The sequence below is a fragment of the Prionailurus bengalensis genome, chromosome C1 (genome assembly GCF_016509475.1).
Source record: "Prionailurus bengalensis isolate Pbe53 chromosome C1, Fcat_Pben_1.1_paternal_pri, whole genome shotgun sequence".
Lineage (NCBI taxonomy): Eukaryota > Metazoa > Chordata > Mammalia > Carnivora > Felidae > Prionailurus > Prionailurus bengalensis.
Window position 1 is genome coordinate 207,138,785 of NC_057345.1, and position 16,608 is coordinate 207,155,392.

General features: G+C 47.7%; 1 protein-coding gene across 1 annotated transcript; it reads right to left on the minus strand.

Moving 5' to 3' along the window:
* Window positions 1–582: 582 nt before the first annotated feature.
* On the minus strand, window positions 583–4,285 carry LOC122481828 (RING finger protein 225-like). Its single transcript, XM_043577965.1, has one exon. The coding sequence runs from the start codon at window positions 3,332–3,334 to the stop codon at window positions 2,300–2,302; it is 1,035 nt and encodes a 344-aa protein (XP_043433900.1). The 5' UTR covers window positions 3,335–4,285; the 3' UTR covers window positions 583–2,299.
* Between the last annotated feature and the right edge of the window lie 12,323 nt (window positions 4,286–16,608).

The following is a 16,608-nucleotide window of genomic DNA, read 5'->3' on the forward strand; positions in this document are numbered from 1 at the left end:
ACACATCATTACATACACAAAGCCAACTTCTGTCGGTAGCACTCACACACACACACGTGTAGATCTACTTGTGCAACGAAACAGTTATGAATGCAAACAGAATCTCAGCACTGGAACGAAAGAAAGAGTAACAGATAAAAACGCACATAGAAGTAACACAAGTTACTTGCTGGAGGTGTAAACAAATCCAAGCTAGTTTCCGAAATGTGACTCTTAGTATTAGGAACATAAAAACATTAGGAACCTGAAAACATTTAGCAGAAACTGAGAACCAAATCTGACAGCAGAGTTTAGTTTTAGTGGATGTTATATTAGTGGATGGGTAAGCTGCTTCTCCCTTCAAAATACAATGGATAGATCTCCCTTGGCCTTCAGAAGTCCTGTGAAACCCTAGAAACAATTCCATAAAATGCCCGCCCTCGCGATGTACATTCCTCCCGTGTGTGACTTATTTCTCTCAGCCTCATTCAAAATGTGAAATTAGGATTTGGATGGGGATGAGTATTTCAAGAAGAGTGCCATAAATAACTCGGAGCAATTTCCCCATGAAATAAATTTCATGAAAATAGGGGTTTTTTTTTCTATAAATGCTTCTTGTTTTTATTAAGACAACGCAGACATAAAACACACCAGATTGCAATTCCTAAATTGCAGCCCTATCACTTATCAGTGACCAATAAATTACTTCACTCTATGATAGATACAAATGCTCCATTCAAGTTCAGTTAATGGAATAATGTCAGGATATCATGCAGACAGCTTGCATTAAATACATGAGGAATAATAGCATACCCTCAACAGCTTCTGTGATTTTCAGACATGAAAACTTTGTCTTATTCCAAATTTGAAGAGATGGAATAAAGAATGTTTTCATATAAAATACATTTGAAACAGTGGGGGGTTTTTTTCTTTAAAAAGGCATCTAATCCACCTGCAACATACACTCGTAATACATCTTTTTAGTTACAAAATCAGGTAGATATGTATTCTTTTTCATCTAATATGACCGATGTGAACCTTTCAGTGATTTCCAATATCAAACAGTTAAATTCAAAATAATATTTTCCCGGTAAGTGTGACATATATTTGTAATCAGAGGAAGAAAGACTTGTCAGTTTCGTCTTTGGGAGCTATTTTCTATTTTATCAGATAATTGAAAGTCAGTAGTTGTTCACGGTGTAAAATCTTGAACCAATCACTAACACGCCTTTATTTTCTGCTCCTAATCTTGAAATGTATTTGGACTGGAGGTACGGGAGAAATATTACTGCTTATCAAACACTTCCCTGGAAATTTAAATGCACAAAATTTCCAGATGTATACATTCTAGAATAAATTACTTTAAAAACGAAATGAAGAAAAAAAGGCAGAGGAAGCCTACAGCTTATATTCTGCGTGAATAGCTTTCAGTATCTTCCAGGTGGGGGCAACAGTAAGTCAGTTTTGAGAGGAGAAGAGAGAACGGGCTCTTTAAGCTCCCTGAGTCCAGTTACAGAAGATGAAATGACTTCCTGGTATAGTAACACTGTGAATAAAACAATCCTAAGTTTTCAGGATGGGACTTCTGGACTCCGCCGAGCTGGGAGCCGCGGCACCGGCAGCCCTGCGCGCGCCGCCACCTCTCCCGTCGGCTGAGTGGCGGCAGCCCCAGCGCGCAGGCGCGCTGCGCACCTGCCGGGGAGGGCGGGGGGCGCCCAGCTGCGCGCGGCTGGCCTCGTGTGCCGCCGCCCCGCTCTCCCGCGCCGTGTCCCCGGGGAGTGGACTTCACTCTCAGCGCCCCGGGCTCACTCGCCTTCCAGGACAGCCAGGAAGCGGGGACACCCTTCTTTCACGTGGACATCTCATTCATCCTTGCTCTGGACAATTCAAGTCCTTTCACAACTGCGGCAGACGTGCGCGCGCGCACCTCTCCCCTGAAACTCTCCAGTCGCGGCAGCCAGAAAATCAGCTCTCGGGCGGGGCGGCGGGGGGCCCACTCCTCTTCTCCTTCTCTTTGCAAATCCTCGGACTCGGGGGAGGGACGGCCGTGCACTCTGGCGAGGACCTGGGTGGTGCGTGAAGCGAAGGGCGATCTTGCACAGTCCACAGAGACGGGACTCCCCAGCAGCATCCCCGCCTCCTCGGGGTCCGTCGCCGACCCCGCGCGGAGGAGGCGGGGCGTGGGAGGCCCGGTGGTGGCCGGGCGTCCCGGTGCCGCACCGAGGGGGCGCAGCTCGAGCGCGCGGAGCCGGAGCCCCCCCGCCCCTCTCCGGCCGCGCGGGGGCTGGAGGTGCTGGCGGAGGCCCGGCTTGAGGCCCCGTTACGTGTCGCTCCTCCGCGCGCCGCCGCCAGCCGCCGCCCGAGCCCTCGGGCCGCCCCCGCCGCCCCCCGCCGAGCCAGCGGCCGCGCCCTCGGGCCGGTACTTGAGCCAACAGATGACCCAAGTGACGACGACCGAGAAGAGCGCCAGGATGCTGGCCACCGACAGACAGATGGGCCCCACGGGCGAGGGCGACCCGGCAGCGGGGGCAGCGCCAGGGGGCGCCCCGCCGCCGGGAGGTGCCCCCCCGCCGCCGCCGCCGTAGTGGTTGACGAAGATGAGGCCGGTGAAGAGCAGCACCACCATGGAGAGGAAGGAGAAGACGACGCACACGCAGCCGGCGGTGAGCGCGGCGCGCTTGCAGTTCTGGCAGCTCTCGTAGGCGCCCGGGGCGCGCAGGCCGGCGCGGGCGCGGGGCTCGCGAGCGGCGTCCTCCGCGGGCGGCGGCAGCGGCGGCGGGGCCGGGGCCGGGGCGGGCGGCAGGGCGGCGGCGGCGGGCGCGGCGCGGCGCGCGGGCAGCGGCGGGAGGCGGTCCTGGGGCAGCGGGTCGTGCGCGGCGCGCAGGGCCAGAGGGAAGGCCTCGGCGAGCTTGGTGTTGTTGGGCAGGCCGTGCACGCGGCTGTCGGGCAGCGGCGTGCGGTGGCGGCACACGGGGCACGCGATGGCGCCGGGCGGGCCGTGCCAGGGCGGCGGGCGCAGCGGGCGCTCAGGCGCGGCGCTCGCAGAGGCGGCGGCGGCGGCGGCGGCGGCGGCGCGGAGCTGCAGCTGGCTCAGGCACTCCTGGCAGAAGGTGTGCAGGCACGCCAGCAGCTTGGGCGCGCGCCGGTCCGCGTCGAAGTAGTTGTAGCAGATTTTGCACTCGTAGTCCTCGAGCGGAGGCAGGCCGGGGACGGTCACGGCGGCGCTCCGAGCGGCCGCGTCCCCGCCGTCCCGGGCTCCCGCCGCGGCGACCCCGGCTCCTGTCGAGCTCCCGGGGCTGCTGGTTGGGCTCCGCTCGCCGCCGCCGCCGCCGCTGTCGCTCGCCGGCGCTGCCATGGCATGATCCGCCCCTCATCGGGGGCAAGGTGAGGAGTCTTCCTCCCCCTCGGTCGTCGCCTCGGCTCTCGGCAGGGAGGAGGCGCTTCTGCCTCCCCCCTCGGGCTGCTGTCGCCTGGCGGGGGAGGCACCGCTGGCTGGGCCGGGCGGGGGCGCAGCGACGACCGCCTTCCCTCACGCTGCCCCAAGGCGCGGGCGCCTCGGTCCCTCCCAATCCCCTGGCGTCTCTCCGCAGTCCCCCCCTGAGCTTCTCAAGGCCGCTCTCCTGGCCCCTTTGGATGTCAGTTTTTGTTGGAATTGGAAGTGGAGGGAGGATGGGGGGGCGGTGCAGGAACGAAATTTGGGGTGCGGCTGCTTCAGGATGTGGCGCCCTTGCACACACCCCCTCCCCCTCCCCGGCAAACAGACGAGGGGTGATGGTGGCGGTGGGAAACCTGGTCCTGCTTTTTCCTTATTCCTCTCCCTCGTCCTCCTCCCGTTTACCCTCGTTATTCCATGTTTACTCCCCTGGGTTTGGGGCTGAGTCCCTGGCGGAGCCTCCTCGCCCGCCCCCCCCCCACCCCCACCAGCAAGAGCTCACCGGTGATGTAATGCGGGACCCGCGCAGGGAGGGGAAGCGGCAGCCAGGGCAGCGGCGGCAGCTCCGGTTCCTGTTCGTGAAAATCGTGATCTCATTTCTCCGTCCAAGGGCGAAAGCCAGTAATTACCCTGCCATTTATACACTTTCCACTTGTATTAGCAAAGCCCAGGTAGCCCTGCAGCATTCACAGGGTGGAAGCGGAGGGCTGGCATGTTCCTTTCACCGTTTGGAGGAAATTTTGGAGCTAAACGGTATCTTTCTTTCCCCCTTGAAATACTGCTTGCTGGGATTTAAGGAGGCAAGAAGACAGAGACTCGTAGCCAGGTCTTGCTGATTTCCTGGCGCTGACCACAGGGGAGGAGGTAGCTCTTTCCTTGGTGCGCAGGCGTTTTCAGAGGCGGGGGGGGGGGGGGGGGGGGGGGGGGGGGAATTGCTGTTCTCAAACAGGTTCACGCATTTCAAAGTCTAGCTTAAACTAACCCCCGGCATCACTCACCACCATCTTCCACTTAAACTTTTAATATGCGAATGTAGAGAGCCAAAAATTCCCTGAGTAACTGGAAGAGATCCTCTTGATTTATTAAAACTAATAGAAACCCTACTGGGCAGCTTAGCAAGAAGCAGTGTTTCTTGAAAGGAGCACTCAGTGGAACATAGGATTGGTGGTTTGGGAGCCTGGGGGGGGGGGGCATCTGAAAGGTGCTGTTCAGATATTCCTAACCAGAAAGTTCTTCCCTTTTCTCTCCAGGTTGGACCTCCCCCCATGAAAAGAGAGAGAACCACAACAAGGAAGGCGAAGAGGAGGGTTCTCTGGGTTCCCATGAGATGGGAATGTTTCCACTTCTCCGTGTTATCTGCGGAAGGCAGTAAGATGCTCCAGAGAATGTTTGTGGAAAGGACAGATGAATGGAAAATCAGCTGAAGGAAAATGGCGGAAAGGAACCAGTAAGCTACCAATGCAGGAATTGTCCTAAACAGCTGGTAAGTTTCTATGATATTTGAAACGAAATTTACTGTTTACTCTTTGTGAATCGTGAATGTGATAGATGTCTTAAGGGTGAGGGGTCTTTGGACAACTTACTAGAGACCACTTTAGCTTTCTAGTTCCTGGTTTCAGATTTGATAACTATGACTTGGGGTAATACTGTTTCTTTTTGCAGTATGTTAGTTTGTGACGGGGGAGCTGTGATGAGTAGAGGGCAGGGTGGTGGGACATCAGAAGTCCCTCATCTGGCCTTGGGATATTACAAAGTTATGCCAACCAGCCTCTGAGTGGCGGCGCTAGCTTCCTGTCCTTTTCGTTCCCTCCTTGAGCCGCAGGATTGTGAAGAGCCTGGAATCATGCATTTTGGATGCAGTTTTAAACTGGGTCCTTCTACATAAGCCCTGACTAGTCCTGTACTGAGAAGAGACATATTGCTGTTGTGGGAAACATTTAAAAGCAGGTCATGGGGGAAAACAAGCACAAAAACAGGACGGCTCCTGTGCGTTTATGTCTTGTCCTTCCCACCCACCCAGTTCTTGGGACATGTGTAACTTCCATGCCAAAAGGGGGTGGAAAAAGAGTTCTGAAAGTCCACATGTCTGCATTTGGGCCAAACAACTGAAGATTTTGAACTTTCACTCTATTCTGCGTTCTCAGCACTGGATGGAAGAATGGAGAAACGGAGCATGGGGCTGTAGTGAAGTCTTCCAGCCTGAGCACTATTGACATTCTGAGATGGACAGTTCATTGTTGTTGTTCTCTGCACTGTCAGAGGTGTAGTGGCATCCCTGGGCCCTACCCACTTGATGTCAGGAGCAACCCTTTCCCCAGTGGTGACATGGCCGGGGGGGTGGAGGGGGCGGTCCTTGGATCGCAGGTCTCCACCAACATCACAGATTTGGTTATGGGGAACCCAAAAGCAGAAACGTTTCCCAGCTTCTAACTGGGGCAAGCAAAGAGCACGTTGGTAGGCAAAGTAATAATTTAGCAGCTCCCAGCATTTCTTCTACAGCTCACGGTCTCTTAGATACCATAGCATCCTCTTTGAGAGGTCCAGGTACACTTTTCATCCATAATACATTCTGTCTACGGGCTCATAAGCGATTGCCAGAATTCGGTTAACGATGCTGGAATTTACTCTCTGGAAATTTGGATAGCTTTTTAAAGGGACCCAGCATCTCCCAATTATTTATACCCCAGGGCCTGTCCCTCATTATTTAGGACTCTCATAAAGGTGTCCCATGGGAGCCTTCGTCAGTTCAGTGAGGGGCCGTGACATTCCTGAAGGGTGTGAGTTTGAGTGCTGCAGGCATTTGCCCTAATGAGCTCTTGGGCCCAGTGCTCACAGTTACCTGCAGCAGTAAATAGTAAAGCTTGGTCATTCGTGTAGGAATTAGGCTTTCCTCGTGGCGAAAACTGTGTTGAAAGGGATCATAAGTCAGAAACGAGGAACATAATATTCACATCAGGTTTGCGTTGGCTTTGCTCATGAATCCTGCTCCTGCCTTGGACATATTAGATAATCAGTATTGTCTGACTTGTGTTCTTTTTGAAGACCTGAGTAAATGAAAGACACCAATGGTCTTGGGTAATCTCTTATATATATAATATATATATAATTATATATATAATATATATAATATATAATATATAATATATATATATATAATATATAATATATAATATATTATATATAATATATTATATATATATATATATATATATATATTCCCTTCATCAGCTGTCCAAACAGAGAGGATGTTTCGGTTTTAGGATTCATTGTCCTGTGTCCAAATGCTAGGTGTTCCCCCCACCCTCTCTGTGTAGTGTTCGATATCCTTGTTCGCTTTTTTGTGCCTCAGTTTTCCAAACTGTAAATGTCGGATGAGTAGTTAACATAAGTCTGTTGTGAAAATTGAGTATCTTACACACACAACCCCAAACCCCTGTTAACACTCACTATTGTTTCTGTCAGGGGTTTCTTTTCCTGATCTCAACAATCCTCCCAAATGCCCTATGAGGGAGGCCCAGAAGGCTTGTGCAACCAAGCCAAGGCGATACGCCAATAATGACAGAGCGGTCCTAACCCAAGTCTTCCATTATTTCAGAGGTAGAGATACAGGAAGCGACTCGGTCAGAAAGACAAGGAGCAGGAACCCTGACCTAGGAATCTAACCACGTATTATTGATCCATTAGTGGTAATAAATAAAGGCCTGTATGAAATATGAGGACAAAGTGAAATCTCTCGTTGGTAATATTGGAAGAATAGATGTAGAGGCAGATAATGCCACTCAGAAGCAAGTAGTAAAGGAGTCCATCAAAAAGCTGACATTTTAAAATAGAAACAGGATCGCGTCAGTTAGGCATGTATTGAGGTCCTATTCTGGCAGGCATTATTGCTATGTGATAAGATACCTGGCCTCCAGAAACTAAGAGGATATTAAATATGTGTGCAAAACTTAGAGGCAGAATGAGGCACGCTTGTAGTCCAGGGGTGAGGTCCGGTGGGAATAAAGAGGAGAGAGAAATTGTTGGTGCTCTGGGGATGTAAGAAGTTTCCACAGACTCATGGTCAGTGAATCGTAGAGGGTTTAGAAAAATGCAGAAAGACATTCGTGGCGGCATCAGGGAAAGCGGGTAGGTGGAGGGCATGGCAGGTGGCCTGCTTCAGAGAGAGAGCGTGCAGAGGGTAGGGCACCATCAAGGGAAGCCTGGAATGCTTCCAACCGGCCGGGTAGGGCTTAATTCTGCAGACAACTGGCTGGTTGATGGTCAACACATAGCAGGAGTGCCCGTGGGAGTTTGAGCTTGAGAGTGATACGTGGGCCAGAATTGGAACTGACTCTCAAGGGGGACACACGGATCAATTAAGAGGTTACTTTAGGTGCTAGATCTCATTGCTCTATACTGCAAAGATACAACTTTTAAAAGAATGAATATTTCATTTATGGTGTAAGTTTCCTCTCATTGTGGAGAGACGAGACGGTATGGTCTAGTAGTTAAGAACAAGTTCTCTGCCGCCAGCACTTACTAGCTGCATATCCTAAAAAAGGTCACTTAACCTTTTTGTTCTTCAGTCTTCTCTCCTGTAAAATGGGAGAGTAGTATCCACTTCCTAGGGTTGTTGCAGGGTCAAAATGAGTTAATATTTATTCAGCTTCAGACAGTGCCTGGTACGTGAAAAGTGCCATAAAAATGTTGAGAAAAGAAGCCACCTAGCCAGGCCCAAACTGCAATGATTAAAAAAAAAAAAAAAGATGCTTATTCTAGGGAAATTATCATTTCTTTTCAGTAAATAAAAATCAGAATAAAAACCGATCTTGACCAGGTGATCCAAGTTAACGTGAATAGTGATAAGTCAAGTTAATCATAGGTACCCTGGATGTGATGTGTGGAGAAGGGCACTTTCTGTGATTCTCCTCTCCAAAACCTCTCAATAACCCCAGTTTAATCATGGGAAAATATCAGATAAATCCCAACAGAAGGATATGCTACTGAATACCCGAACCAGGACCCCTCAGAACTGTCAAGGTCATCAAAAACAGGGAAAGTCTGAGAAACGTCACAGCCAAAAGGAGCCTAAGGCGATAGGATAGCTAAATATTATGGGATATCCTGGATAGGATACTGGAACAACAAAGACATTAGGCAAAAACTACGGAGATCTGAATAAAGCATGGACTTCAGTGTCATCGTAGATCAAGGTTGGTTCATTAGATGTGATTAAATGTGGCCTAGTCACATAAGATGTAAATAATAGGGGAAAAGGAGTATGGAGTATATGGGAACTCTCTGTGCTATCTTTGCAGTTTTTCTGTAAATCTGAAACTATTCTACAATAAAAAGTTTATTATGATTTTTTAATGTGGTTAATCATGGGAATTTGCAATCACAAGGCCACTAACGTTCTTTGGGATTAAGACGTATCTGCTCACTGTACATTTGTATCGCTTCCAGTAAAATCCAGTAAGCAAGATTTGCAAAACCTTCCAAGGAAACATTTGATTTAGTATTTACTGCATTAGGGCATCTTAATACTTTTTACAATGTACAGATAATAGTAATTTTTAAAAATATCTAGAAATTGTTCAACTACTTTGAAGAAAATTTAGGAAAGAGAGTTTTATTATTTATTTAAATATATATATTTTTAAGTAATCTCTGCACCCAATGTGGGCTCAGACTTACTGAGATCCTACAACACTGAGATCAAGAGACACATGCTCCACTGTCTGAGCCAGCCAGGCGCCTCAAGCAATTAAAATCTTCATCATATAGCCTTTGCTATATTTTGGATTAATTCTTTAAGACTGATTCTCAGAAGTGGAATTGAAAAATGCAATTTGCAAAATTTATTGGCTGGATGACTTTATAGTAAGCATTAATTATCCTTTGACAGTTTGAGTTGTTATTTAGCAACACATTTTGTCATCCAAGAAAATGCTTTTATTCTGTTAGTATTAGTATTTATGAAGGAAGGGCTTTTTTCGAAAAGAATATTTGTTTTCTCTTTGAGAACTTCATTGTAAGTCTTAAAACCATTTCTTTTTCCATTGCATGTTTTTTTTTTAATATTTTTTTCAACGTTTATTTATTTTTTGGGGGACAGAGAGAGACAGAGCATGAACGGGGGAGGGGCAGAGAGAGAGGGAGACACAGAATCGAAAACAGGCTCCAGGCTCTGAGCCATCAGCCCAGAGCCCGACGTGGGGCTCGAACTCACGGACCGCGAGATCGTGACCTGGCTGAAGTCGGACGCTTAACCGACTGCGCCACCCAGGCGCCCCTTCCATTGCATGTTTTAATTTTGTTTCAGCAAGATTTGGGTAAAAACAAAGAATAACCAGGTAAATTTTGTAGCTTACGTAATAAATTCATCCTGTTTCCTCATATATTTTCTTGTTTCACTGGATTCGTGGCGTTTTGATACTTTGGCACTCTTGTGTGTTTCTCTGCTTAAACTGTAGTTTATGCAGGACAATACATATCTGTTATGCTCCCCGGGGACTATTAATATTTGCTTTTAAGAGTCTTAGCTTTCAGGGTATCTGGGTGTCTCAGTAGGTTAAGTGTCCAGTTTCAGCTCAGGTCATGATCTCATGGTTCATGGGTTTGAACCCCACGTCACGCTCTGTGCTGACAGCTCAGAACCTGGAGCCTGCTTCAAATTCTGTATCTCCCTCTGTCTCTCCCCTCCCCTGCTCATGCTCTGTCTCTCTCTGTCTCTCAAAAATGAATGTGTTAAAAAACATTAAAAAAAAAAGATTCTTCTTTTTCTTGGGGCACCTGGGTAACTCTTGTGTCTTAAAATGTTTTTCTTTTGTGTAAGAAATTTGAAAAATGACTTCTCTGCTCTGAAATTTGTAGACCGTCCCAGCAGTATTTTACAATTTCTATGTCTTTCTACTCCCATTTTATAATAGGGGTGCTGATATTTAGACCATGAAGGTCCAAATCGCTTACCCAAGGCCATGGGGTAAATTTAGCTAAAATCACAAGCTGTATTTCTCTGAAGGCTGTAGGGGAGAATGCGCTTCCTTGCCTTTTCCACCTTCTGAGGGACGCCTGAATTCCTTGCCTCATGCCACATCACTCCAAGCTCACATCATCTCTAGCTCTGTCTCTGGCCCTCCTCCTTCCCTCTTATAGGGAACCCATGATTGCACTGGGCCCTCCTGGATAATCCAGGATACCCTCCCTGTCTCAAAACCTCTAACTTAATCACGTCTGCAAAGTCCCTTTTGCAGGTACGTAAAGTAAGATATTCATGGGTTTGTGGGATTAGGATGTGGATATCTTTACGTGTCATTCCTTTCTTGACCGTGTAAGCTCTGCAGCCCCATCAGGCTGTCACAGCTGGTGACTGGTCCTTGGGTCACATCCACCCCAGACCCCACTCAGTTGCGAAAGAGCTGAGAGAAGCACTATTTCCCAGTCCGTTAACGGCACACCAGTGCACTGCAGTACAACTGGTGAGAAACTTCAACATAAAATATAATAACGTAAAAGCCGATATTTGGGTCATAAGAGTGTCAGCACCTGAATTTCCATCCCTGAGAACTTTCTCCTGCAACCAGTCTCCTTTGCTGCCTGGAGTACTGAGGAATTAATGCCCCCCGGAGTAGCCCTCAATCAAGGACTAGTGAGAGGCTGGTGTATACATACCCCAGCTCCCTCCTCCCTCCTCAGCCAAGTGAATTCTGAGGTGTCTACTTTCTCCTTGCTCTCTGCGTTCTGCCAGCAGAATTAAGGCCCAGACAGTCACAGTGGGAGCTGGCTTGACAGGGTACCCTTTAGTGGCTGTCTTCTCTTCCCAGCTTCCTGTTCTTACTCTCTTTTTGCTGTTCCTTGGGGATCACGTCTTCTCTCAGGGTCTGCTTCTGGAAGAAGATGTAGGGAAAAGTTAAGACATGGGGAAAATCTTTGAAAAGAAGGGAGAGCAGAAAAAGAATGTTGAGGGCCATCTGGGTAGCTCAGTCAGTTGAGTATCCGACTTTGGCTCAGGCCACGATCTCACAGTTCTTGAGTTCAAGCCCCGCAGCAGGCTCGCTGCTGTTGGCACAGAGCCAGCTTCACATCTTCTGTCCCCCTCTCTCTGCCCCTCCCCTGCTCATGCTCTCTCTCCCTCTCCCAAAAATAAATAAATGGTAAGAAAAAATTTTTAAATGTTCAGACACGTTTTCAAAAGCTTTTCTGGTTGAGCCCCTCTTGAAGTAAAAACTGGAGAGGGGGTAATTGTAGCCCATAGATATATCGTAGGGGGTTCCAGGACATGAATGTTTGTGTCTCGCCTCTAGAACATATCCTGGGGAGATTCTAAGCCCCTAAGAGAAGCCGTACCCACAGGCCCAGAGTGGTATAGTGATGGGGTAGGAGCAGTTCCACGTGGGGAGAATCAGACACAGCTTGTTCCACAGTGTCGAGTCTCTTGATGCTCCAGAGCACTCCTGGAGAGCACACACAAAAGTTCCTGAGCGCTGAGGGGAGCAGATGTGTCTGAGATGGTCCAGAGGGAGATTATGGTTGGGAGACGGAAGAGGCAGGTGGGCCTGAGGCAGGAGGTCTCAGCAGCAGGGCATTAGGGATACAAAGGACCAAGGTGGGATGGTGGCCACCTGAACAGAGGCCAGCAAGGACCAACCTGCTCCTCCCCATGTCCTGCCTCTGCCCTCCTTGACCCCAGATGCCATCCAGAGTGGAAGGAGAGAGAGGGTCATGGTCCGGAACCGACTGACCTGTTACTCAAAAAGGTGATTTGTAAACTGGAAAAGAAGTGACCAAGTTATTGGCAACATTAACTTTGTTCTTCACTGTTATTAAAAAAAATGGGGGGGGGGAAGGCTGACAAATCAGGAGCATATAATACTGCACCTGCTGTCGGAGAAGGTCTTAAAATTTTTTAATGTTTATTTATTTTTGAAGGAGAGAGAGACAGAGTGTGAGCGGGGAAGGAGAAAAAAAGAGAGGGAGACATAGAACCCAAAGCAGGCTCCAAGCTGTCAGCACAGAGCCCGACACGGGGCTCGAACTCACGAACCGTGAGGTTGTGACCTGAACCGAAGTCAGATGCTTAACCAACTGAGCCACCCAGACGCCCTTCCCCCTGTTTGTTTTAACTGTGGTCTACCATTCATGTGGCCCCATGAAAGTAACCCTAGGAAAGCACAGGTTAATTGGACAATGTGGAATAACACAAGTATATTAAACTAAAACCAGTTTATTTTTCAATCTTCACACACATGTGCACACACACACACACACACACACACACACACACACACACACAAAGTTCCCCTGAGTCACTATGCCCTTACAGCTCCAAGGAAGTGGAAGAATCAGTACCACTTTGAAAAAGAGGATTCCTGAGGAGCTCAGGGAAGGCTCTCCTGAGACGGGTCTGCAGGGAGAAGGAAGAGTGGAGACTCAAATGTCAGACAAATGTGTCCTGTCTCCCTCCTTTAGGCCAATGAGCCCAGACAGGTGAGATGGAGCCCAGAACTTGTTATTAGGTGATATGAAGGGATTATTGCTGATTTTGCTTGTTATACTAATAACAATGGGATTATGAAAAAATTTCTTATCTTCTCTGTCTACTAAGTATTACAGGAGAAAGAGTATGACGTCTTGAATTGCTTTAATACACCCCAGCAAAAATGAATACATAGATAAATACATACAAACATGGGAGAACAGAAAAAATAAGATTGTCACAATGTATAAAAATTGCGCACCTGGGTGGCTCAGTTGGTTAAGCGTCCGACTTCAGCCTAGGTCATGATCTGGCCGTTCCCAAGTTCCATCCCCGCGTTGGGCTCTGTGCTGACAGCTCAGAGGCTGGAGCTTGTTTCAGATTCTGTGTCTCCCTCTCTCTCTCTCTGCCCTTCTCCCACTCATGCTCTGTCTCTGTCTCTCTCTCTCAAAAATAAATAAACTGTAAAAAAAATTTTTTTTTTAAATTGTTGAAGTTGGATGAAAGGAACTCGGGTGTTCCTTATACTCCTTTCTCTTGTGATATTTGCAGATGTTCCTATCAGTTGTTAATCTTAGACTCAAAATTGGCAGCATTCTTACAAAAATAGCACTGATAATGCTCACGTTTTTGAAGGTCTCACTGGCACTATGGTTTTAAGGGACTAAAGAAAATCGCCTTGAGTTCAGCTCTTTTAATTCCTAATGTTTTCTTGACTCTCGTCTCAGCCGTTTCTAAGAAATCAAGGAAGAGCTGGGGCACCTGGACGGCTCACTTAGTTGAGCATCCAATTCTTGATTTCGGCTCAGGTCATGATCCCAGGGCCGTGGGATCAAGCCCCACATCAGCCTCAGCGCTAAGTGTGGAGCCTACTTAGGATCCTCTCTCTCTCTCTCTCTCTCTCTCTCTCTCTCTCTCTCTCTCTCTCCCTTTGACCCTCTCCCTTGCTTGTGCCCTCTCTCCCTCTCTCTAAAATAAAAAAAATAGGACACCTGGGTGGCTCAGTTGAGGGCTCAGAGCCCTCTTTGGATCCTCTGTCCCCCTCTCTCTTTGCCCCTCTTCACTCATGTGCTCGCTCTCAAAAATGAATAAACATTTACAAAAAAACTAAAATAGGGCACCTGGAGAGCTCAGTCAGTTGGGCTTCTGACGCTTGGTGTCAGCTCAGGTCAATGATCCCATGGTTTATGGGATTGAGCCCCACAGCGGGCTCTGTGCTAACAGCACAGACCCTGCTTGAGATCCCCTGTCTCCTCTCTCTGCCCCTTCCCTGCTCATGCTCACTTAATCTTTCTCTCTCCCTATCAAATAAATAAACATTTAAAAATAAAATAAAAGAATTGGGAATGCAAGCTGGTGCCGTCACTCTGGAGGGCAGTATGGAGGTTCCTCAAAAAACTGAAAATAGAACTACCCTACGACCCAGCAGTTGCACTGCTAGGTATTTGTCCACGGGATACAGGTGTGCTGTTTCGAAGGGACACATGCACCCCCATGTTTCTAGCAGCACTAGCAACAATAGCCAAAGTATGGCAAGAGCCCAAATGTCCATCGATGGATGAATGGGTAAAGAAGGCGTGGTAGATATATACAATGGAGTGTTACTCGGCAATCAAAAAGAATGAAATCTTGCCACTACGTGGATGGAACTGGAGGGTATTATGCTAAGGGAAATTAGTCAGAGAAAGACAAAAATCATATGACTTCACTCATATGAGGACCTTAAGAGACAAGACAGATGAACATAAGAGAAAGGAAACAAAATGATATAAAAACAGGGAGGGGGACAAAACAGAAGAGACTCTTAAATATGGAGAACAAACAGAGAATTACTGGAGGGGGTGTGGGAGGGAGGATGGGCTAAATGGGGAAGGGTCATCAAGGAATCTACTCCTGAAATCACTGTTGCACTATATGCTAACTAACTTTGGTGTAAATTTAAAAAATAAGATTAAATTAAAAAAAATTTAAATGAAATAATAATAAAATAAAATAAAATAAAATAAAATAAAATAAAATAAAATAAAATAAAGAATTAAGGGAGGCAGGGAACCCAGGTGCTAAATCGAACCTTTCGGAGCTCACTGCCCAGTACAAGATATACAGGTTCTCTCTCCTCCTGTCTTTTCTCCTGCATTGCTGCTCAGCCATTAGAGCCCGGAGCCCCACCCTTAGCATTCTAGATATCTCTGAGTCCTTGCTCCAAATCCCAGAATGAGTGGATCAAGGGAGATGGAAGAGGATGTTTAGGAGGTTATCAACGAATGCTATGTGAGCAGAATGGATGAACCGGACCGTCCTGTGCAGTGAAGCTGTTTGTTACTCCAATCTTTTTGAAGATTCAAAGAGATGCGGGTCTTGGAGGCGGGGCCCGTCCTCACCTTGGAAAGTCTCCGAGGCTCAGATTGCCCCACCTTAATCTCTGAGAGCTGCTGGAGATCATGCCTCCCAGGGCAGCCAGGGCAGCCAGCCGCAGCCCCAATTCCATACGCTTTCTCCTCCTCCAGTCATTTGGTGTCCTTCGCATGACAAAGGCAAAATTAACGGGACATGCAACATACTTATCTCCAAACAGCCTTTCCACAGCCGGGCCCTATTAATCAAATCCGTATGGTTGATAGAAAAAAAATATTTTCCTTCTGGTAAGTCTGCCCTTTAATTAAATGCTATAAAAATAATTAGGTAGAGGGGCGCCAGGGTGGCTCAGTAGGTTGAGTGCCAACTTCAGCTCAGGTCATGATCTCACAGTTTATGGGTTCGAGCCCTGCGTCAGGCTCTGTGCTGACAGCTCAGAGCCTGGAGCCTGCTTCCAATTCTGTCTGTCCCTCTCTCTCAAAAAATAAATAAACATCAAAAACATTTTTTAAAAAGTATAATTAGGTAGAGAATATGTTTTAAAGTTAGAAAGGCTCTTTCTCCTTGAGCGATGAATCTCCTCTTTGGGAGGCTAAAGTGCAGTATTTTTAATAAAAAGAAAAGCAGCTTCTTGGATGCCACAAATGAGAAAACGAAGCTGCTACTGGATGGCATTTCTTACCCTTGTTTGTTCTGATGCTTCAGTCACTGCAGTGAATCCCAAGACTCTAAAGGCTGCCCACATGTGGTGAAATATAAGACACTCGCGTTTCCGACCTAACACCAGGGATTGTCCTGACCTCTAAAGAGATGAAAAGCCAAAGATGGTGTAAATCCATGTGAGCAGTATCTTACCATACCTTCCACGGAAAGGAAAGGGATTGCATGTGCTCCTGGACCGCGAGCGGTGAGGAGGTGGCCCAGCCTCCGAGACTGCTGTCTCTGGGATGCTTTGCAACGTCCTGAGTAGTGAAAGGCTTCCCAGACCCTGTAGGGCCAGGCAGCTCCTCGATGAGCTTAATCTTCGACTGCAAAATTTGAAAGGAAAGGGAATTTAAAATAAAAACATTTCAGACCCGGGGGTGCCTGCGTGGTTCAGTCGATTAAGCTTCCGATTCTTGATTTTGGCTCGGGTCATGATCTCATGGTTTGTGAGTTCGAGCCCCACATCAGGGTCTGTGCTGACAGCAGAGATTAGATGCTGATCTGTTTGGGATTCTCTGTCTCTCAAGCTCTCTGCCCCTCCCTGCTTGTGTGCACTCGCTTTCTCTGTCTCAAAAATAAACATTAAAAAAAAAAACAAAAAACATTTCAGACCCATTGTGAAATTTCACTTCTTTTTTTTTTTAATGTTTATCTATTTTAGAGTGAGAGACAGAGTGTG